Raw genomic sequence first — 23,698 nt, 5'->3', positions numbered from 1 at the left:
CGAATTTTGGGGAAAGTGGGCGGGGCGTAAAAAAAAAAGTACACAAACGTACACGTGTCACAGAAGTAGATCAACAACAAAGGGAACCGTCGCCCGCCCAAGAATAGCTGCAGCGAAAGTAGATCTTTAGATTTTATTCACAGGAATGAAAATAACACTTTTGAAAATATATTCATACAGAAAGAGTTGTCTGCCCAACCTTGCAGAAAAAAAAAAAAAAAAAAAAAGTTATTGCCATAATATAGTTAATTTGAATATTTCTTGAGTTGGCATCCTGCAGGTCATGTTTTCAACTCAGTGTTGCATAGGATTGGATTGAAGAGAACATCCATTGTCAATACAATCAATAACATTCAAATAAGATCAAAATTACCAGAATTTTAGCAATAATAGCCTCAACATAGATGGAACTTAGGTACCTGTGTCCAACAAAATATTTTTTACTGATCATTCTAGTGGCCAACCAGTATTTGCTAACAGAATTTAGCAAGTTATCTTTTTTTTTTTTTAAATTCAGCACAATGAGGACAATTTTGCACAGAAATCAGTAAAGAAATATGACAAGAAATGTCCATCTCTGCCTGTAAGAAACTATAAACAATGGAAGTATAAACAAACAAGTCAATACAAAATACCAAGGCTACTTGTCATCAGAATACAAAAATAGTTCATCCTGCTTCTCCTTGAAAAATGAAAGTCTCTCTCTTTACAAATCTATAAAAGCAAAAGTTGTAGGCCCTATACAAAATACCTTAAAAACAGCTTATCTCAAAGTTCTATAAATCATGAATTACTTATACCAGTGAGGTCACTATCAAATCTAATCTACCAAAACATAATACTTTACAAGGATAGTAATGGCAGTCAACGTGTTCTGTAAGTGCTTCAGGTATTCACTTTTGAACTCACAAAAATTTACCATAAGGAACGGCTGAAGCAGCATTTCTCCTATACGCTGAAATTAAGTAAAATGTTATTTATATTTTTCAATATAATGTCAGTAACTCAAGTCATATCAAACAAGCAGTCTCGTGTCGTTTGCCAAAACTTGAGCCGTGTCCCAGTATTGTCTGCATGAGGATTCAAGGCCAATTTCAGTACTGATAAAACAAATATCAGGTTCATGTCCAAGCACCCAGCGAGTGTAACAAATCATGTAATCAGGCAAATATTTTTAGAGCCAAGTTGATACTCAAGAATAACTATGTCGAATGTGTTTTGTGACACATTTTCCAACAGTTGTTTGCAATTAGATTAACCACAAGACAAAGGGGATCCATTGTTACCCATTTTGTAAAACAATCACTTCCAACAGGCTCCTGCTCCTGCACCCATCTACTGCAGTCCCAGCTGCCTGGTGGGAGAGACGGGTCCTGGACAGCCGGTGACCGGGGAAACTGACAGACCGCGGAAGAGAAGGTCCATGGAGGGCAGGAGGGGCTTGAGGAGACTAACGGGGCAGAAGGCCGAGCCTCCATGCGGAGTGAAGTTGACCTTGTTTGGGTCAGGACAACTTGGCTGGAGAAAGGGCTCCCCCTGGCAAGGAGACCTGGAGGTCAAGAGAGAGACAGAATAACTTTAGGAGCCTTCATGCAACCATTTGGTCACAATCACTCCAAGGCCACTTTACTCACGTTGCCTCCTCACACACACGGATGCGCTCACAGCCTTCCGGAGGCTCTCTCTGAAAGGAGTAGGTTTTGTAGGGATGGAGGGAGGAGGAGGAGGGCTTCAACAAAGACGGATCCAAGATAAACTGAGGAGGTGAAGTCGACGCTGAGGGGCACAGAGTCTCACATTCCACAGACTCTGTTACAGGCAGAATTAGTCATTAGTTCCAAGTTATTTCCGGAATCACTTGTAAGAGATCAAGTCAAAGTAATGCAGAGTTCTCTGACCTGGCTCTCCCATGGGGCAGGGAGACTGTGAGGGAGACAGCAGAGAGCGGTTCAGGGGACAGGGGGAATGTGACGGCGACAGGAGGGAGGGATCCAAGGCGCAGGGAGACTGAGATGGCGAGAGGGAAGGATCCACGGGAGCGGGCGAGGGGTCGCTCTGCGAGCCACTGCTGCATCTCAGGGCAGGAACAGGGGCCCTGTGGCCGTCTGGGACGTCCAAAATCTGGAGGATTCGGGAGGGGGACAAGAGCGGTCACAAAAGCTAGCAACGGAAACAAAGAAGCGCCAAAGGTCTGGACAGCCAAACTGTTGTAACTGTGGTTACTTTACCTCGTGCTGGTCGACAGGGTTCTCAGACACGAAAACTTCTTCCAGCTCAAGGTTGAGACCTTCAACACTCCGCCGCAGTCGAGAGGCCAGTCTGTTCAGGGGCAGAGTCTGGTGGAAAAGAGAGAAAGAAAGAAAAAAATATATATTTATTCGTGAGGGTAAAGCAGTGATTGAACTGAACTTTTTCATAGTTCTAAGAACTTCATGAACAAACCATCCCTTTCAGTGTCCGCACTGCAAGAACTAGGAATGTTCGTAGTTCTTTGAACTCCGTGGAGGGATTATTTATTTTTTTTCCAACTTTTAAAAATAATCCTAATTGAATTTAAAAAAAAATATATCCCTGTGCAGTCCCCCGATGCAAGCCCTTGCCTTACAAAAGTCAGAGCAAACTTTTGAATTGCGTCTTGTAGATCTAACATGAGTGAAGACTCAGCAACTGGATTGCTTGTTTCTCGCCTCAAATTTGTTCAAAAACTGATTTTAGTGGACCGGTAAGGTGAAATAAGTAAAAGTTACAGAGTAAATATAGCACGGAGCTCACACTGAAATCCCGTTGGCTTACGTCACTTCAGAGTTCCGGTGCAGTGTGATTGCAACCAGAAAAATAAGCCCTTGTAGATATCTGGTTCTCAGGGGACCTTCCCAGTTCCCCTCAGGGAGTCCCCAGAACTGTTCAGTGTGAAGACGCCTCATTAGGTGTCTTCGGCATGCATTCAATTCTGCCATTTTGTTGCAAGGGATGACATTTTTCACATCCTGTATGGATATTGAGTCGGAAACTGAAAAAGAGGAATACTGTTTAAAGATGTTCCATAGCCATTTTCAATTTGTACTATTTTACTATGAGGTAGTCCCCAACCAAATTCTCTTCTTCACCATCCGACCCGTATTTTTTTTTTTTTTTTTTACCAGAGCAAATTGTCTGGGATTGTGGCGGTCAAGCCCCTGCTGCAGACGGCAGCCCGGCTTCCTTCCCGTGGCCGCACAGCTGTCCCAAATCGCCCGAATTAGGGCACAAGCGGCGCTGATTGGCCCGATTCTAGGCAGGGAGCTTTCTTAATGTTTGTCTGTCTTACAGAGCGGGATCGGCGCACGGGGTTCATCAGCTGGCCTGGAGCTAGGTCATTCCCACGCCACGACTTATTGTTTTGGCCAGCGAGCCTTTCTGTTCTAATCGTTAAATAATAGCTCATGCCATGTCGGTGCCCAAGTGCCAGAAAGACTCTGACTCCCAACTTAAACCCCTACCGGTGGGCAGGGACTCCCACAAGGATGTTTTTGGGTCGTTCTTTGGTGTTATTGTAGAGCAAATGAAGAGAACCAAAATACAACTATGTGTCCAAAGTTTACAGTCCGCAGGCTAAGACTTAGTTTGGAGTCATTTCAACATAATCAATGACAGTTTAACAACCTGCATGCTTTGTCAAAAGAAGAAAATGGCCCTGTAATGTTTGATCCATGTCTCTCTGCATTTGGTATATAAAACATTTGGGCGAAACAAATACACAGTACTCGTATCTACATGAGTGAATCCCCATAATAAAGGCGAAAATTCCACGTCAAAGCAAAATTAAACATCATGTAACACATTTGCACAGTCTGGACAAGTCTCCCTTTGTGGCTGGCCAGTGGAATAAGGATATGGAATAAAGAAACAATGTGAATTTATGTGATAACATTAATGTGGAACTGTGTTCAGCGCCTTATGTTTAGGTGCTCATGTTTCAAAGTGTTCTTTCTGCATTATAGTCACATCAGCACAGGGTGGAATGCAGGATGACAGCAGCTCCTAATAAAAGACAGTCATTTTTATAGATCCCTGTTGCTGGCTCGGTCTCCGTCTGCCTGCGGAAGTTGAGCGCAACGGAGCAAAACAAGACTTGAAACCCCATTTAAAATGGTAATTTCAGTGAGATCTTACATCGGCGAGGTGTTAACCAAAGTCTGATTACATCCTGCAGCGGACGCCTTTTCAGTCCTGTGGCAGTTTTTAAAACCAGCCAAACACACTCTCAAAGTGGGGGCTACTTCCCGTGCCCACCTGAGTGACGCCCGCCGAGTGGCCTGCGAGGGGGGAGTGCTGAGGCTCACATCCCACGCTGGGGGGACCATGGCGCGAGCGCTTCTGCAGCTGGTGCCTCAGTTTGGCCACCTGAGGGCAGAGTGGAGACAAGGGTGGTTAGGAGTCACTAGTACTCCTTTTTCAAAATGGACGACACTAAGACAGAGGTGTAGCAGAGAGTGGGGAGGGGCAGAGAGAAGGTGATGGTGCAGAATTACAAAACGATTGCATAACAGGTGAAATACGTGCCTCCCTCAAGTGTTCGGCGCTGCCCCACGAAGCGGAGCGCTTGTGTCCGCCGTGAGCCCTCCTCCCCCGGGTCTCTTCTGCCCAAGAGCTGGGGGTCTGTGGACGGACACACACACACACACACACACACACACACACACACACACACACACACACACACACACACACACACACACACACACACACACACACACACACACACACACACACACACACACACACACACACACACACACACACACACACACGAGGGGAAGAATGAATAATAAATTAGAAAAATGATTTTGCCCCTTGTTGTAGGAGGGCCTGTTAGGGAGCTGATAAGGCTACTTTGAATATTAGGAAGGACGGAAGTGTTGTTTCACAGCTGCAGTGCACACCGGCCACAGAACAGCTGTTCTAAGTATTTAAGAATGGCACGCAAATGCACTTCCCCCCCCCCCCCCAATGATGTTTTCTCAAAGTCACGCGGAGCGAGAACACCAATAAACCAGACGGCTTTCCCACACTCGATTTCTCTTATGAAGTTTCAGCCCAAAACAGGTCTCTTTCTAAACACGTCGTCACGCTGGAAGGCCGCACCTTGCAGTGGAATGCTCATACCGATTTCTTGACATTAACTCTGGATCCTCGAGCGGCGGTGGCAGTGGTGGTGGCAGTGGCGGTGGTGGTGGTGGCGGTGGCGGCGACCGGGTTCAGTCCCACCAGCTGCTGAACCAAGGCGGCCGAGTGGAGATTCATCTTCGAGGAGAGACCGGGTCACACCTCAGCCGCATAATCAGACGCTCCCCCCCCTCCACCCCTCACGCTCCTTATCGCCCGTGTCGCACACGCAGCCTTCTGAGACTCAGCTGTTATCACGTCCGGGCCAAGCTCAGCTGGCAAGGATCTTAGTAGCTCCGCGTTCCTGCAGCATGGCTTCTTTTTGAGTCCTCTGGTCTCTGGATAGTCGTCAGCAGTCCGACATATCAGACCCATTTCATAAGTCACTGGGGGGCGGGGGCGGCGTAAGTATCAAACATTGCCGCCATCTTCTGCCCTATCCGGCGGGTTCAGGGTGGGACGGCCGGGCTAAAGTTGCCTATACAGGGAGGTGGGTGTCGAATTACCGGCGCTGCCGCAGCCCCGAGCCCCCGACGTGAGCAGGAGGATCACGGGACGCCGACCTATAAAAAGACTGCCCCGGTACTGTGGCCGGGCGCATCGCAGCTAATGTTTCCGATGTTGTCCCACCCCCCGCTTGGCGTGCGGCAAAATTTAAATATTAGTCATTCCTGCGGGTGCTCGGTTGTAGTTTAGTATTCTTAAAAAATGTAATAGAATACATTCTCCCTGTCATTACAAGCCTGCAAGCCTGGCTTTTCTAAGAAAGATGATCGAAGAGACCCAGGTCGTGCGGGGCAGAGAGTATGGAAACAGCTGTAAATTGCCGAAGTTATTTTCGGAAATAAAGTGGAACTTCGCCAGAGCAGGGCTGGATCAAATAACACAATATGTTTTGGATGTATGTGACCGAGTGGGTGGAGGCATCGCCTATAAACATCGACAACAGTCTACGAAGTTCCGAAAGTCGCTTTACTTTACTTCCACGCGGCCTTAAAGTCAACATCTAACTACGTTGCGACATATACGATCACCAAAATCCCAGACAATATATTTTCTGGTATCACAATATCGATATCTTATCACTATATCACCCAGAGCCTACGCCAGAGTATGGCTTTGAGATGCTGAGAGAAGTGGTGGTCATTGGGGTGTGTGTGTGTGTGTGTGTGTGTGTTAGGGGAAGCTGCTGGGGGATGGGGGGGCTTATAATGAGGTCAGGAGGGGTCCGTTTTGACAATAGAGGCAGAGGACTGCGTAGCCAAGGAGCTGGGTGATCTTAACTGTGGCTTGGGTGCACTAGTTATGGGTAGTTTTTGTGTAGTGGGTGCAAGGGGGGGAGAAACGAGGTTGGAGTAGCATAGGCTGAAAGGAACAAAACAAGCGTTTCCAGTTGGCTGCTCTCCACGCCAAGCGTCACACTGGAACCACCAGACACCTGCAGAGTCAACTACGGACCACGAACCCACTTGAGAAACCTCTAAAAACACATAGAAATACAGAAAACTTGTGGAAACCGGCCGAGTTCTCACTCGAGGGGACGCAAATACCGGAATCCATTAGGTCCAGAAATAGGATGGGCCAACACTTAGGGTCAGTATAGTGTACTGGGTAGTACATGGTGGGAGCTAGAGTATTACTACAGTGCAGGAAGTGAGTTAAAAGTATTTCAGTGCTTAAAACACACACCAAAAAAAAATAAAAAAAAATGCTAATTAAAAATGTCTGTTGAGAGTTTTTGGATTGGAAGTCAAAGGTGGAAATACCAATCAGCTTTGAAAAACACAGATAGTCATCAGTTCAACATTCGACCGGTCTTGAATCTTGGAAGGAATTTTGAGGCTCGCTGCAGATAGTAACTCATGGTGATGCTGTTGAGGTGATTTCTCAGAGAAACAAACAAAGAGCCGCTGTGTGCAGGGGGGACCAGAGACACGGTTACGGGGTTCTCCTGGAGAGTTACGGAACCCACCTGCGTGGCCTTGTCATTCACACAGGTAATGGCAGGGCTCTCCGCCTCCTTGGGCCACTGTCCCTGCAGATAGGGCCCGACGATGGCATCCAAGGACAGGGTTCTGCGGATCGACGGTCTCGGAGGGCGAGAGGGGTTCCTGTCGGCTTGAGAGACAAAACATTTTCAGGCTTTGAAATGACTTAAGAGATTAGGAGCTACAGTGGACGACGAGAGATTAGGCAAGACTGTCCAATCCCCATCAAAGAATTTGTGCCCCAAACTCCCTTTTTTGTTAAACCCACGCACGGACTTGTAACTTTTATCTGCCGGAGCAGCAAAGCAAAAACAAAACAGAGATCACTTCCAAGAACCTCCATTAACGCTCGCTCAGAGGATCAGGTTTTGCAGAAACATCAACACCGGTAAATGTTCACAAAATGGCCCCCGAGGCTAGCTCCCAGCGCCTGGTGGTGAGCCGGCCACGGAGGTATTCCGTGTGTGTGTTGGCAGCTCATTGTAATCTTTAGCAAGTGGGGCCCACGCTGCCTGGCCCGCTGCAGAGCTGACCAAGACTGGCAACTGTTCCAACGGGACACCATCACGACTTGGAACCCACACACACACACACACACACACACACACACACACACACACACACACACACACACACACACTAAATAAACACCACAACATACACACCGGAGTGGCATGGTCAGAGTCAAACAGAGCAGGGCACCTTAAAACCAAAACAAAGAGCCCTTTAAAGTGCTGCTGCTGGAATGCCACATGCGGCAGAGAGCTCCAGGGTCAGAGTGCAGGGGGTGATGGAGCGTCCCAGTAACGTCTCACGGCGCAGGCTTAACTCCCGGAACGGGTCACAACCTGGTACTTTACCGCGGATGAATTGGCGTCGCGACAGGTTTCACCTACATCTGCTCAGAATCAGGCTTCACGGGCCAAGCACGCTGGCACGCAGAAGATGCAGAGAAACACACACACACACACACACACACACACACACATAATAACTGCATTCACAATGAGTGCAACGGGCGAGCAGCACATCCACAAAGGTGGAGCGGCAGTGGAGGTGGAGAGACATTTATTTATATTAAAAGAGATTTTTTTTTTTGAGAGAGAGAGAGAGAGAGAGAGAGAGAGAGAGAGAGGACTCACCAACACAAACCGACAACACACATCAAAACCCTTCCAAAAACAACACTCAGCATTGGTGGTGACAGATGTCTGGAGTGTAAAGTATACTTATTTCCAATGCAGGCCCAGTGATTTGTACGTGATAATGAAACAGAATGAAACATATTCCTCCATGTTAATTGGAGGTATTGTCAAGACGTTCTGCAATAAAGATAAGGCCGTGAACCAATAATGGGCATGCGCAGGAGGTTCGGCGTGATGAACGGTTTTGGAGCTTCGGTTCCTGGCGTGCAACCCAGTAAAGAGTCGTTCGGTTTTCCAACATTAAAACGCGAATTACGCCAAGTGCCCTCCTTCCCCCGAATTGCGCCTGTTGGGTTACGCTGCTGTTTTCATTCGCGGGACAGGGCTCGGGCCTCGGTGAGAGCCCGCGTGCAGTTGAACGAAAGGAGCGACCGACTCGTTTTCCCGGAGTGACTCCAGACGTCCGAGTCTTTTAAAAAGATGCGTTCGCGCCGAACGAGCCGCTCGCCAGCCTTGAGGTGGTGGCAGCGGTGGGGACAATTGATACTGAGGAAAGATCCGAAATAAGAGGCCAAATGTACCTGACAAGTGTATTATCTGCTGAGAAAGCGGCTTGCCCTGCGGAATGGGTGGTAAAAAGTGACGTTATTGCAACCCTTTGTATTCATTTGCAACCTCAGGCAGCCACCATCTCTCGATTGGAACATAAATAGTGATCATACTCGGAATATGTTTATTAACTATGGATGTCAATGTTGTGTTTTACCTGTCTTGGTCCTGCTGTGCAGCTGGAACGGAACCGTGGCCCTTACAGGCTGTAAACCGGGGTTGGCCCCTCGAGGCAGTCCGTTCCTGCACGACATCCCCCAAAAAACTGCTAAAACTCGTCGATCTGAATCAACTTTAGCAGCCTCAACGACCAAACCCTCATTTGATTGGCTGGTGCGAAATACTACTGGCCGTCGATTGGTCGAGACGTCCATCTGTCACCTTGGGAAAAACTTAAAGGTCCTGCCCACTTTGGTGGAGGTTCTCTCCCCCACCTCCATTCCCCTCCCATTGAAAGGAGGTGGTGCGGGTCTCTCGCATGGCCGTATCAAGTCACATCTGGTTGAACTGGGACTTTTACTTCATTTTTTATCGTCATCACTTCCATGACTTATAGAGAAAATATATTTTTCCGACAGGTTGATATTCATGGTACAAAAATATAAGTGTATGCATTACACAAGTATGCCACTGGGGGTCACTGGAGTGCCACTAACTGCAATGCATACAGGGGCCCTGATTCTATGCAATTAAAAAATATCTCAATAATAAAAAAAAAAACACCTAAACATCCGCATAAAAAAAAATCTCCTGGTTTCTTATAGTGTTCAAATGGTGACCGTAAATGTGTTTCCTTGTGAATAGAAACCTAGTATTTCACCTACGGTCGCGTTATATTAGGAACAATTGGAGGTAGACAGAACAAAAAAGGCATTTTATTGAAACATCAAAAAGGCCATAAAAACAAACCAGAATAAATGACCAAAGGCTTACACACAGAATGGACATACAGGTGGATTCAATGAAATTAAGATTAACAATCAGTTTGTTTGGATAGAAATCAATAAATTGCTGCACATACTTATTGACACTGCGACAGTATTGGCTGATTACCCAAGCAGAATTATGATTGTGATCGTGACGGTGCATGCCGGATGTGGGCGACTCCTGGTTTAAATGCTGATTCCCATCACCGATGACCCCGTGTTAGGACGGAGGATCCCAAACCTTCTCGACGCAACATCATCAGACTTTCCCCTCCACCGGGTGGTGACTGTGACATCTCTGTTTACATTTTGAAATGAAGCGATGGAGAGGAATGGAGGGGGGGGCGGCTGGGGTGCTAACACGCAGAACAACAGCGTTCGGAGAGGGAACGGGGACAGAGGAGGAGAGGTGAACGTGTCACACGGAGGGGAAAAAAAAAACAAGACAAACGTAAATCATAGCCACATCCCCGGATGCCTCGGAGGAGGCTGAAACCGGCCGGAAGGGTGTGTGTAACGTCCACCTTTAAATCGCAACCTCACATTCGCCTGTGCAAAAGTTACAGAAATGGCGGCAACTGAAAAGTCTTTGCCCGTCGGTTCCCCGTGACACCTGTGGGGATCGGGGAAGCGGAGATTCAAGCGGGTTGTTTTTTTTGACGATGAGATGAGCTGGAGCGGAGCTGTGGTTTTCGGGAGAGGACAGTGAGTCGTCGCGGTTAATGCAGCATCTATAGGGAGACGGGGGGGGGGGGGGGGGGTTGGAGGGTCACTTCCTTCCTAGCTGGGGGAGAGCGCCGGGCTGGGTTCCGTGCTGATGTTGACCAAGCACTCGCTGGACTTAAGGCTGGCCAAGGACTTGGAGCTGGGCAAGGAGGCCAAGGAGCCGCACAGACCCAGCATGGACGGGGTGCAGTCTTTCCCTGGGAGGGGGAGGAAGAAAACACTATCACTATGTGAGCACAAAGCACGCTTCTGAGTTCTGAATCCCGACATAACTTCACCCGCCCGCTCAAAACTACACCACAGACTGCCCTCAAACACGCCTTTGTGTAAGTGCGCGAACATACAGTACACTCCGAACAGTACGGCGTCGGCGCGTGCGCTCATGGGCTCGCGTGTCTTAATGTTGTGTTCGTTATTCATTCCCCGGATCGCCCCTGTGACATTCCACCCCGCGCGTGACATTTAACGTCGGGCACGTCCTCGCAACGCGACGGCGGGGATACCTGCTGAGGACCAGGCGGCGTCGCCGTTCTGCTTCCCGTCCGTTTGCATGGAGTCAGAGTTGAGGCTGACCTCCGTGGAGAGCTGCTCCAAGCTGGGGAAACTCCTCCTGTGGGGGCGGAGGATGTTACGTCGTTAGATAACTACAATAAACAAACAAAAATGAATTTTGACCTTATTTTTTCGATCATCGGGCGTCATCCGCAGTGATTGGCATAAGAACCTCCATTGACAAATCACTCGGGTTGATTCCCACTGATCGAAAAACAAGGTTATACAACGTGAAAATAAAAAGAGGACCACGCCCGTGGCGGTTTACCTGCGGAAAAGCTTGACATCGCCCTGGCTGTTTTTAAGGGTGGACCACTGGTTGACGAGGGGAATGGACAGGTGCTTGGCCAGATGAGTCGACTCACAGGGGATGAGGGCAGAGCTGCGGGGGAAGCACAGGGTGCGGTCCAGTTTGTGACTTGAACGCCGTCAAACTGGTGTGTACTGGTGTGTTAATGTTCACGTTTGTCTTCCTCACAGTTGTGCCTGCAACTCCAGCACGACGGCCTCCAGCTCCTTCTTCTCCTGCTGGCTCTGGACGGTCAGCTCCTCCAGCCGGGACCTCAGACGCTTGTTCTCCGTCTCCACGTTCTTCAGCTGGGACTCCCGCAGGCGGACCAGCTCCTCCAGGTAACCCTGTGGAAGACGTTACGTTAGTCGGCAGTGGGCTACGGGAAAATAGACCTATGTTTTGGAGAAATGAATAAATCGGACAATTTATGGGAGAACGAGAACGTCCTGTGGCAGCAGTGACACAGGACGTCTCTTGGTTCATGAAGTGAAAAGGAAACTTATGGATCCAGATGATAGTGATAAATATATATAATTTCTCAATTTTCCTTCATAATCCATTCGTTACAATAGAATAGAATGTCAATATTTTTCCATAGGGAAGTTCAAGTTGAATAACTATCTATCTTCACTCTAAGCTGCCACTTTGTCATTCACCAAACACACGCAAGGTGTTTAGGGAGCTCTTAGGTCGGGACCTCTGAGGGTAAATACCTCAGATTCTGCCCTGATTCCAAAGTTTCAAAGTGAGAATTAAAGGGATGTGCTTGACGTGTTCCTGTCTCGAAGTTGATTGTGCACTCCCCCTAAAGCTCTTTAATGCTCTTTTGCGATTTGAAAAAAGGTACTTTTTTTTTACTCTATTGTCTCCCTGTGTACATTCGGGTCTAGGAAATTGGCTGAACACCGTTGCTAAAACTGCTCTGCAGAGCATTGAGTGCGTCCTCAGAGTTGGAGACGTCAGCGTGTCAACAATGTCAGTGCCATGCAAACACTCGATAAAGGTTGTTTTGGGCAGCTACTCAGGAGAGTCATCAGGTTCTGCACTCACTAAGCTCTGTATCGAACCAACTCTTTGGAGATCTTTGCATTCATATGGACCCATTTCTATGCCAGTAATGGTGTTGCATTGAGTTATAGAAGACATTTAAGTGGGTGTGGAAGGAAGAGGGGCGGCCACACATTTAAGTGGTTTACGTAGATCATTCTGAAGGGAGCGGACACTATGGGGGAAAGTAGCACACGTGCCTGTTTCTTACTCAGCCTCTTCAGCCTTTTCCTTGTTGGCTCCTATTTTTTTGGAATATGTCATTAATAAACAGGCAGACACAGACTATCGACCAAAGATCTTACAGGAGCTTCCACGTATGGGAACTCACCTTCTGGGCGTAGACGATCTTGAACCTCTGCTCCATCTTGCGGCACTTGTTGCTCCAGCTCTCCTCGTCGGTGACCAGAGGGATGTAGGGATGCTCCGGCACGCTCTCCTCGCTGTTACTGCTATCCAAGCTGCGGCGGTCATCCTCGTCGCTCAGGTAGTCATAGCTGCGCACGCAAACCAAACACGCCATTCTGATGGTCATTATTTCGTGTTTCAACGCAAATAAGCCCACGGTGAGGTAAATCTAAGGGACCGACCTCTGGGTGAACTTCAGGTAGGGTGTGTAGTCGATCACAGCCGGAGATTTCCCGTCCAGTACCTCGCCCTTTAGGCAAAAACTGCAGGGACGGAGGGAACATTTTGTTCTTTTAAATGTTATTTGAGACTATCATCCAGAACCAGAATCAAAATCCGTTCATTTGGCCAAGTGCATTTTCATGTACGAGGAATTTATCTTGGGGAGGATTGGTGCGTAGTACTGACAATGACCACAATGCAATATAAAGAAAAATAGCCATATATAACAAACAAAATAACCAAATAAAAAATAGAAAAATAGCCAAATATACAAGATGTATAAAAAAAAAAATTGCCAAATATATGAAAAATATCCAATAATTTTTTTTTTGCCAAATATGTGAAAAGAAAATTGCCAAATATACTAAAAATATCGAAATAAAAGATTGAAGTAGCCAAATAGATGAAAATATACAGAATATAACATGAGATTCCATGCACAGGATCATTTAAGATAAAAGGCAATTAAGCAACTCAATTCAGTAATTAGGTGACTCGATCACTACGTTTGGTCAATTTAACTCAGAGTGAAGGGCCCAGAACAGACTATTATTACATTTCACTGCATATAATTACATTTCACTGCATATATGTATGAAAGTATGTATATGTAAGTGACGAATAAAAATCTCGAATCTTGAATAGATCTGTTTTATTTGAGACCAAACCAGTTTTCACCTGAAGTCTATGGCGCTGAGTCCGATCAGCATCCCCGTAAGCACCGTGGCCTCCTCTCTCAGCATGATGGCGCCGTCTTCGTAGAACCTCCTGCCGTGTGAAAACACGTGATTAACACTCGCCGCCGAGAGGGAGATTTCAGGCTTAGTAACGTTCAAAGAGTCCAACCTGGTTGTCCGTGTGTCCCTGAGCGCCGTGGCGACGTACTCAGATAGACGCTTCTCCATCAGCGCCACTCGAATCCATGCCCGGCCCTGCAGTGTGGACAGATTAGCAGGAAAGGTTTTCTTTTTTTTTTTTCCCCAATCGCTGTAACTATCTCTCTCTCCCACACACACGCGCGCGCGCTCACTCGGATACACTCAACAAAACGCTTGCCTTGGCCCGTGACGTGCTGATGTTCTCTATGTTTTCGATGCTGGCGATGCAGTTGTTCTGCACCTTGCCGCACGCCAGACGGATGTACTCCCAGAAGCCGCGCGGCCCGTCCGTGCTGAACCAGCCTCCTGAACCTGGACAATGGTCACAACACAGAAGTTACTCCAACCTGACGCAGGACACTATAGCACTGACGACGCTGTGCCCCTGGGCTTCTAGTTCTTAATAATTCCATTTCGACTATTTCAATTGTGTTGTGTAAGGTGTAAATTGCTTCAGACAAAAGCGTCTGCTAAATGACATAATGTAATGTATATAAAGACACATCTTGTAGATACCAGGGGGTAAGATTATATCATATTACATTAACTTGGTTCCATTTGATTGCTGTAAAAATGGCATATCATAGGAAATTTACAAGGGAAATTTTCCATTAAACTCTACTACGATGCTTTCTTTTTCAATCTGAGTACTCCCTCATTATTTAACGCCACAAACATTTCCTCAGGGTTATTATTATGCAAATCACACATTTTGGATAAATGTGGAAATTACACTAAAACTACAGAACAATACTAGCAATGCTGTACCATTATGACACATGAACTACTGTATATAAGCTGACAATAAGTGACAAAATGCATCCCACTGTGCCTGTAGCATGTGTTACCTGCTGTGTTACCTTTGAAGCGGTGGCTGAGGATGTGTTCTAAAATGGCACCAAAGTTGACAAACTCCTCAGAAGAGTCATCTATGGGCTCGGCTGTGTATTTTTCGAGCAGAGTCTTGACAGAGAATCTGAAAGTGAAGCACAGTGGGACAAAGAAACGAGAGGAGTTGTATTGAGTGTGCGTGGGGGAGAAAATATTTGCTCGGTGGGAACTAAAAAGGCAATGGAATTTAAGTGCCCACAACAAGAAAGCACGACACACTCCCAGTATTACTACAGTATTGCTACAGTATTATTACAGTATCACTACAGTATTTGAACCTAGCCACAATGACAGGGAGGATCGCCTAATTGGGAACCACGCCATCTAATCCTACTGAGGTCACTCCGATTGTCTTGTCTGTACATTGTGTACTACACAATGTACCCCTTGACTCCTTTGACAGCGTTGTCATGACAACAATACAATTGACCCCCTGTCTTTACCGATGGCAGATGACACGGGCAGCGGCACTGCAGCCGCTGTTAACTCTGGAGATCCAGGTCACTCTGGCTCTTGTTTTTCCAAAGGACCAGCTATAATGTGAAACAGTGATCCAATCGCACACACACACACACACACACACACACACACACACACACACACACACCCCTCCCTCTTTACATGGTGGCCTGATCTATTTAGGGCAGCTGCTGCCACAGTTTGGCTTTTGGCCTTGCGTGCTCACCTCACTCCACTGCAGACAGGAAGACCATGCAGGGTGCATGCTAGGAGCCAGGGTCCAGGCACGGGCTAGGGCTGACCGCCTCCGCTTCCATGGGCAACACTAGCATCACCGAGGGCAAGACCGCCCTGGCTGTGGGCAGCACCTCCATAGCCAGAGGAAAGACTACTGTATCCGTTGGCAAGTCCTCCATCTTCAGGGGAGTGACCACCACCTCCATGGGAGACTCCACCATCCAGAGGGAGAAGACAACCGTCGCCCTGGGACGTGCCAGCTTCACCCGAGGCACCACCACCACTTCCTTTCGCAAAGCCTTGATGCCCAAACGCAGGACCACCTAGATGGAGGGCACTCCAGGGTCCAGGGCGAACACACCCAAAGCACCAAAGCCCTCGAAAAAAGGCTCTGACGATGAGTGGAGAAGCACATTCCTGTCGAGTAAGACCTCCTTCACTAAAGGCAAGGTTTCCATGCTGAAGACTAAGTACGCCATCTCCTGGGGTAAATCCTCCATCTCCTGGAGCAGAACGACCGTTACCTTGGGCAACACCACCCTAGCCGCGGGCAAGACCTCCGTCACGCGAGGCGAGGTCACGAGCACTCTCACCACCTTCACCTTCACCCACGGGACCAAGTCTGTGTCTGTGGTCAAAACCACTCTCACCAGGGGCAAAGAAACTCACAGCAACATCTACTGGGATTTTCACTCGTGAACACATTAAGACTCTAAACTGGGAGATGTCTCAGTCCGATCAATTTCCACAGGTCAGTAGTGATACTGTAAACAAAGCCATTTATATAGAGTGTGGAAATGTACTGTTTGTGTTTCACTCCTTTGTACAAGTTATGCCCGACAGTGAGTGTGGGAAATGAGAAGGTGCTAAGTGACTTGCAGATCTAATGTGCGATTCTATGAGAGCATGATTCGAATGTGACAGTGATAACATGATGGTTGAGGGTGTGAGGGCAGGGAGGGGGCACGAGGGAGTGTCCTCAGCAGTGTTCCGCTGAGCACTTTGTCCGCTACGTTGTTTAAATACAGTGTTCAAAAAACCTATAAGCTATATGTTGCATGCTGATGATGTTGGTTTATATTTTGACGTCTGCATGGATCTCAATAACAATGCTACCCGACCAGGAACATTGGGTTTTGTGCTCAATTATAAATGTAACAGAGTGTTCATAAAAGGTAACCATGTCTCAACACTGCTTTGTTTGATTTTTTTGATTTGTATATAATTTTATTTTTTTTAATTTATAAACCTTTATCAGTCCCACAACGGGGAAATGATTTCTCTGCATTTTACCCATCCTAGTAACTGACATATCTAGTAGCAGTGGGCAGCCATGTAGCGGTGCCTGGGGAGCAGTTACGGGGTTAAGTGTCTTGCTCAAGGACACATCAGCACGCTACCAGGAGGAGCCGGGATCGAGCCGGCCATCTTCACATTACTTGGCGACCCGCTCTACCTCCTGAGCCACTGCCCCCTTTTGACCCTTTAAATACAAATTATATGAAATCAAAAAAGGAAGGGGGGAATAAAGACGCAAATGCTGCCATTTCAACCTGGTGATCCATAAAACTCAAAAAGAAGGAACCACACCCTTAGGGAAGGCATCATACACACACACACCAAAAAAGGATATCAAGGACGTGAGAAACATGAACCCTGTTCAACTGTTTGTTTATCAAGGCTGACAACGCCGCCTTATTTCACACAGGTTATACAAGTTGTATCCATTTTTAGACAGAGCTTTACACGTCTCACAACCAGGGGATGTAGGAGAACAATGGCACAGAACAAAGTGATGTCACCATGGATTGTCCGCCTTCGTAACAATGTCTCCTTCAGCGGTCCAGTGTCGTCGCAGCATGGGGACAATCGTTCCACTGTCCCCGTCCGCCCAGAGAAGCTGTGGCCACCTACGTCTGCCTCTGTCCATTCAGAGGGACACATGGGTAGTATGTGGCCTTCCACAGCCCACGTCTCACGGCTCAACGAGGGCATTATGCGACACGGGGGTAGCACGGTCCACCCTTTGCATTCTGGTCTGCTTTGGATCGTAGCTGCTGCTACTATCACTCCCCATGGGCTTGTAGAGCAGGGTGTACTGCATGAGTGTGCAATGCGCTGCGCCGAGTGAGCCCCAGACTCCACCGCAGCACCCGGGTCCGGACCACGACCCCCTCCTCCTCAATGGGCAACACCAGCATCACCGAGGGCAAAACGGCCCTCTCGCTGGGCAACACCAGCATCAAGAGGGGAAAGACCAAGATTGCCATGGGCAATTCCTCCATCACCAGGGGCCGGAGCACCACGTCCCTAGGCTCCTCCACCTTCACCAGCGGGAAGACCAAAATTGCCCTGGGCAGTGCCTCTTTCAGCCGCGGCAGCACCACCACATCTTTCAGGAAAGCCTTTTTTCCCAAACGCAAAACCCTCTAGGTGAGAGGGAACCTGGTCGCCGGATAGGGGGACAGGAGCTTATCTCCGTAACACAAAAACACAAAACAAGACAACACCGTCACAGGGAACACACGGACGCCGCCGCAAGATCTGCAGAGGGCTCCTGCAAACTGGCTAGTGAAACTGGATTTAACTTATTTTGGGGACTTTTACTGTTTTGATCTTGCAGGATTCCTCAAGGAAACAGGTCAGTGGAATTTGATTTTTTTTTTCTCCTGAGAAAGTACTCTGTTGCAAAGAAAATGTAGGTCAGTTCCGTTGGGGCACGGTTTCAGCAATCATAAATGGATAAACAGAAGTTTGATAGGGAACTGCTGTTCGTATATGCTTCCCTAACCAAAAAGCTTTGACCAAAAAACTCCCGTAAATACACAGTCTGTGTGACGGTGCCTGTAGGCACATATGTGTCAGAGGTTAGCTAATTGAGTTTGAGTACGTTTAAATCGGTATTAAGTTTGAGTTTAGCTTGCCCTCCGAATTGCTACAAAAGAAAGTGCAAATTCCACTCTACAGGAACATTGTGTTGACTTACTGCATGCCACTAAAATCTAACGTGGTGGTTGGATGATCAGTGGGAGACTGATGTTCTTCGGAGTGGAGATAACCGGAATGACTGGCGTGCCTTCAATGCAAATTCATGGAGTGCCACAACAGCATGCTCTTGGTACGATTTGACACTGAAAAACAACTGCGGCTCCTTCTGACAAGCAGCTTTTGTATGCCCCCTCTCTCGTTCGGCTTGGAGCTCAGCCAATCTAAGCTCACTCCAAATGCCCCTTGTTCTTGTTTCCCACTTTCCTACTGTACTCAAACAAGTCTGCTTTTCCAGAGACCCGCCTGATGTCACTTGCCAGACAATGGCATCTACTGTACTCCAACCTTAACAGATGGGAGTTTCAGACGGGATCCTTCAGCTTCTGCCTTTAGCAATGTTTCGCCCATCCACCCTCTAAACGTCTCTCCCTGACTCCTCTCTCTCTCCGTGTCCCCCATCTCCCCAACCCCCACCCTCCTCCATTTCCATCTCTCTGTAGTGTGGACAACTCCTCACCGGTCACAGTAATCGTCCACTGCCATTGGTGCGTTTAACATACTGGACTCGGTGTGGGAGAGATGTTATATCCTTTGGAGGACCAACACTTTCCTTCCAGATACCACAGCACAGTCCAGCCAAGAGACGCGGCTTGTGCTCTGATGGAAATTCAATTGGAGGGATATTTGTGATTTCTGGCCAAGATGTTCCGTGTGTCTCTCGCAGCGTCTCCGCAACGAAGGTCTGGGAAAAGTGTTTCATGGTCTGAGTATGTAGTAGATGGAGCAGCGGGCAAGAAGGACACTGACGGCGTTGAACTGGAAAGACCTGGTGGGGCATCAAATCAGAACTTTGACGAAGAGGGAGGGACGAAGTGAAGAACAAGGGCGAGTCACTGACAAATACTTGTGTGGGGTCGCAGACCAGGTGCTGATGGGCTGATGTGGAATGATTTACACATTTTTGTTTTTTTCATATGAAACATGCATCAGACCATGCTGTAAGTCCCAGTACTTGATCTCCTATGTCCAAAAAACAGCCCTGCCATAGTTAGTAGCAACAATATTAAAGGCAAAAAATAAATCAGTGTTGAACCAGACATGCAGGTTATCAGATCAGCTCGAATTGTTCTGAGAGCGAGGAAAGGGGGGAAGTGGGGAGTGTTTAGAGAGAGAGAGGAAAGACATTAGAAAGCACTGCAGCAGAAGAGGAGCAGAGAGCGGTAGAAAAGGGAAGCCGGGCTCACGAAGCATCTCACAGCGACGGGAATCTGGAGCGGCTGGTTTCTGTTTCACATCCGGGTTCTCGGAAACTCCCGATGTAGAAACGCAAGTCACGCATCACACCTGAAAAACCCAAACGCGCCCGACTCATTTCAGATTCATTTTGTTTGTCAACAAAGAAGCAAAAAAAAACAAAAAAAAACAATGTAAGATCACTGAAGTCTCATCCATCTTATTTATGTTTTCTTAGGTTCCCCGCGTCACCATCAACACGGTTCCCCCCGGTAAAGGACATCGACACGAGAGTTCTAAAGTTGAAAAAGGAAAAAAAAAAAAAGCCACAACAATGCCATAAGCGGATTTCCCTTCTGTCTGATGAACTACTTGGTACAGCCTCTATATCCTGCTCTCCGGGTTCTAAGTCAGCCTCAAACACGTTGGTCGTGCGTGTCAATATCAAACGAAGGCAGGAGTACACGCCGGCCCTCACATGTTAAAAGGAGAGCGCTGCCCATAGCAACTGTTTGAAGTGGTCGGAGATAAGGATAAATCAAAACTCTCTTGGACATGATATGTGTTAGATCTTTCCACAGGCAGAGCACACTATTCACTTCGACGTGCTTGATGCTTGATTGGAAATGCTCATATTTCGATGATTACGATCCCTGCCAAAGGCCCAGTTGCAAAACCAAATATTTCCCATGTATAAGTGGCGCAGATTAAGCTCTCCGCAGGTTATGTTTTGATACACACACACATATGTATTGCTGTACATGCTTGTCTCTCATCGCAACAGGCTCCTTCTGCAAACTTTACGAAGGGGAGAGGCCACTGGAAAAGATCATCGGCAGTCAAATTAGAATACTGTGCAGGGATCTGTGGCAGGTTTTAAGTATTGGTAGAAATTGGTAGTCGTATTGGTAATTACACTATTCCAGGTTGGGTAATGTGTCATTTTTAATTAAAGACATAGTTGAATGGGACAGTAATTGCAGATTGTCTTAGGTGGTAGAACGTTTTACAACAAGTCCATGGGAAAGTAAATGCATCGTGACTCGAGATAAATCTATAAAACAAAGTAAAAGGACAAAATATCATTAAATGACCATAGGGAATTCAAACTCTTTGTATTTATGTGTGTTGATTGCATGTTAAATGAAATAATAGTGGTATAATAGTGGGGAAAGGAGCGTTTGGATTTTGTGTGGATATATATATATATATATATATATATATATATATATATATATATATATATATATATATATATATATATATATATATATAAAACACACACACACAAACATGTATTAGAAGAAATAAAAGGCTTCAGCTGGTGTACTAACTGAGGACTAACGCCTCGCTAAGACAGTGAAAACATGTTAAAATGAGCCGCCTCCCGGTCAGCACAACACAACTGGATGCTGTATTGCAGCTCCGGTCTGATCTGAAACAAACACGGCAGACAGGCCAGAGAAACCCCGGCCTGATGCCACACACGCCCTGCAGATGCAGTCGATCTGTCAATCTGTCGATCTCTCTCGCTCTCTCTCTCTCTCTCTCTCTCTCTCTCTCTCTCTCTCTCTCTCTCTCTCTCTCTCTCTCTCTCTCTCTCTCTCAGTGTGTGCGAGGCTGTTAATCGCACAACCCTCGACTACTTGAACGCCATCTACTGTCAGAGGGATGCGGCTGACATGAGGACCATCCAAAGTGCAAAGGCATTAATATATAGCCTGGCTGCCATTTTGAGAAACGATGGTCCCCCTCTGCTCAAGGTCCCTGGGTGAGACACCCGGCGCTGGCAGTGATACAGATGTAGACCAAATATTCAGAGCCAGGAGGAGGACATGCCCCCCAACTGAACCGATTAATGCCGAGTCCTTGTTTAAAGTGGAGAGAATTTGTGTAATAATTATGCCTCGCTGCGTTTAAGTTTGCTTCCGTCTCTCGTCTTGTGTCTTTTTGTCTTTAGATGTTTTGGATTTAACTGGTTTTATGTTGAATTTAGACATTGGTCGTATTGTGCCGTAGCTAATCTTCATTCGTGTCTTAAGTCCGTTGTGAGAACTTTGTTTATTTTGAAGCCTGCGCTGTGTGACCCTGTGTGTTCTGTTACACTGTACATGTCGCTTAATGCAACAAATGAACCTTTGACAGAAAGGTACTGTAATAAAAGGACAGTGTGCTTGATGGTGTATTTATTTGCCAGTGTGACAATCAATCACTACTCTTGCATTAATTTCAACTAGATCACTCAGCACCAGAGACTCTTGGTCCAAAATGAGTCGGAATAAGTGAACAATAATTTGATTGAGAAAAAAAAATGATTTTTGCATATGACTTCACTTCTGCTTGGGGTTTGTTGGGCAACACAGTTCACTGACAGGAAACAGTTCCCTTGACAACTGAAAGAGAGGATCTGACTTCTCCTGGTAGCAACACAGTGCACAGGCCTCGTCTCAGCACGGGGAGCCTCAGACACAATATTCACCAAACCCCCTGAAACAACAATTACATCCCTGCACCTTCTGAAACACAATATCATACAATATATAAATCCCATTCGATACAGGATGGCATTGAAATGTATGCCTATGTAGAAACAAGATCATATCCAGTCAGCGTCAAGCTTCATACTGCACTTTTAAGCCTGAGCTCAGAAACATCACCACTTCATTAATGGGGGTGACTACTGAATTACAGATTTCTTCACGAAAAGACTGCAATAATTAAGAAATTAGGGTGAAGACTAATTATCACCTGAGATCTGGCTCCTGCAGTTGAAGGCTGAACCAATTGGCCTCACCACTGTACCATGTTAAACATTATTAACTGTGCAAAATGAAGAAATTAAATTAAGAAAAAAGCATCAGTAATCAAAATGCATATTCCAGCAGCAGCAGCAGCGGCAGCAGCAGCAGCAGCAGCAGCAGCAGCAACCCCCACTCCCCACGGGGACGATTTGCTAATTGAGAGACTCCATTCATTTGCTGATGTGTCCTTGTCCAAAAGCAGAATAAAATGGAATAAAAGGGGGAATCAAATGTTTTCTACACAACTGTGTCATGGCGTACAGCAATGATCACAGCCGGACGCGGTAAATGATGGGGATGTGAATACAGGCCGGGATCAACACTAGAGAATAAGCCAGGATGTGATGGCAGGGGTGCACCTGAAGGTGAAAACGTACCTTCCTCTTCCAGCAAGCGTTCACCAAATGGGTCAGTTTTGATGACGGCATAATAATAATGTTAAAAAAAAAAATATATATATATATATATATATTATTATTATTATTCATAGTAATAATAATAATAATAATAATAATAATAACAAATAATTATAATATAATAATACAAATAAGAAGAAGAATACAAATAATACTATAATAATAACAACAATAATAACAAATAATATAATAATAATAATACTACTACTACCACTAGTAATAATAATAATAATAATAATAATAATAATAATAATAATAATAATAATAATAACACTAATAATACAAATAATGTATATTGAATTATTATTATCATTATTATTATCATTATCATTAGCATTATCCTTTTGCTGCATTGACGTCACAGCCTCAGTAAATATGTGTGTATCGATGAACCGCATCTTGCAGCATCTTTCTCCATGACATCTGAGCATGCAGCCGTAAAAGGCATTTGACGATAACGCGCCGACCCCACGCCCCCGCCCCGCCCCAGATGGTCGGGGCTCGGCGTCGCGCTGTACCTGCAGACCGTGATCAGGTTTTTCCGCTCCACGCAGACGCTCCGGGTCGATGCCTTTTTCGATGTCAGCCCCATGGCCATCGCTGTCCGGACGCGGCCCGACTCCATCCCGCGGCGGGTCGGAGCCTCCCGGAGTCCGCGGCTGTTCCGGGATCCCTCCCTCTCCTCTCCTCTCCTCTCCTCTCCTCTCCCTCCCTCCCTCCCTGCCTGGCTACCTC

General features: G+C 46.7%; 2 protein-coding genes and 1 long non-coding RNA gene across 4 annotated transcripts; 1 reads left to right on the top strand and 2 right to left on the bottom strand.

Moving 5' to 3' along the window:
- Nucleotides 1-119: 119 nt before the first annotated feature.
- Nucleotides 120-9,141, bottom strand: fam117aa (family with sequence similarity 117 member Aa; the record flags this gene model as incomplete). 2 transcript variants are annotated; one of them, XM_080008861.1, is made up of 8 exons in its annotated part: nt 120-1,549; nt 1,635-1,809; nt 1,899-2,121; nt 2,229-2,336; nt 4,273-4,383; nt 4,543-4,638; nt 7,118-7,263; nt 9,045-9,141. In XM_080008861.1, the coding sequence occupies 8 exons, from the start codon at nt 9,139-9,141 to the stop codon at nt 1,336-1,338; spliced, it is 1,170 nt and encodes a 389-aa protein (XP_079864987.1). In that variant the 3' UTR covers nt 120-1,335. The 2 variants fall into 2 exon arrangements, with proteins under 2 accessions (XP_079864987.1, XP_079864988.1); XM_080008862.1 differs by lacking the exons at nt 7,118-7,263; nt 9,045-9,141 and adding an exon at nt 5,146-5,455.
- A 1,452-nt stretch (nt 9,142-10,593) lies between these two features.
- Nucleotides 10,594-23,588, bottom strand: rundc3aa (RUN domain containing 3Aa; the record flags this gene model as incomplete). The annotated part of the gene is made up of 11 exons (XM_080009801.1): nt 10,594-10,736; nt 11,043-11,149; nt 11,360-11,473; nt 11,570-11,727; nt 12,762-12,927; nt 13,021-13,101; nt 13,739-13,828; nt 13,907-13,992; nt 14,117-14,250; nt 14,799-14,914; nt 23,482-23,588. The coding sequence occupies 11 exons, from the start codon at nt 23,586-23,588 to the stop codon at nt 10,594-10,596; spliced, it is 1,302 nt and encodes a 433-aa protein (XP_079865927.1).
- LOC307236666 lies at nt 17,965-21,931 on the top strand. The gene is made up of 2 exons (XR_013844389.1): nt 17,965-18,166; nt 19,014-21,931. It is a non-coding gene; the product is annotated as an uncharacterized lncRNA (long non-coding RNA).
- Nucleotides 23,589-23,698: the final 110 nt, after the last annotated feature.

The sequence above is a fragment of the Zeus faber genome (assembly GCF_960531495.2).
Source record: "Zeus faber genome assembly, chromosome: 11".
Taxonomy (NCBI): domain Eukaryota; kingdom Metazoa; phylum Chordata; class Actinopteri; order Zeiformes; family Zeidae; genus Zeus; species Zeus faber.
Note: the sequence above shows the minus strand (reverse complement) of the source record. Positions and strands in the feature narration are given on the sequence as shown.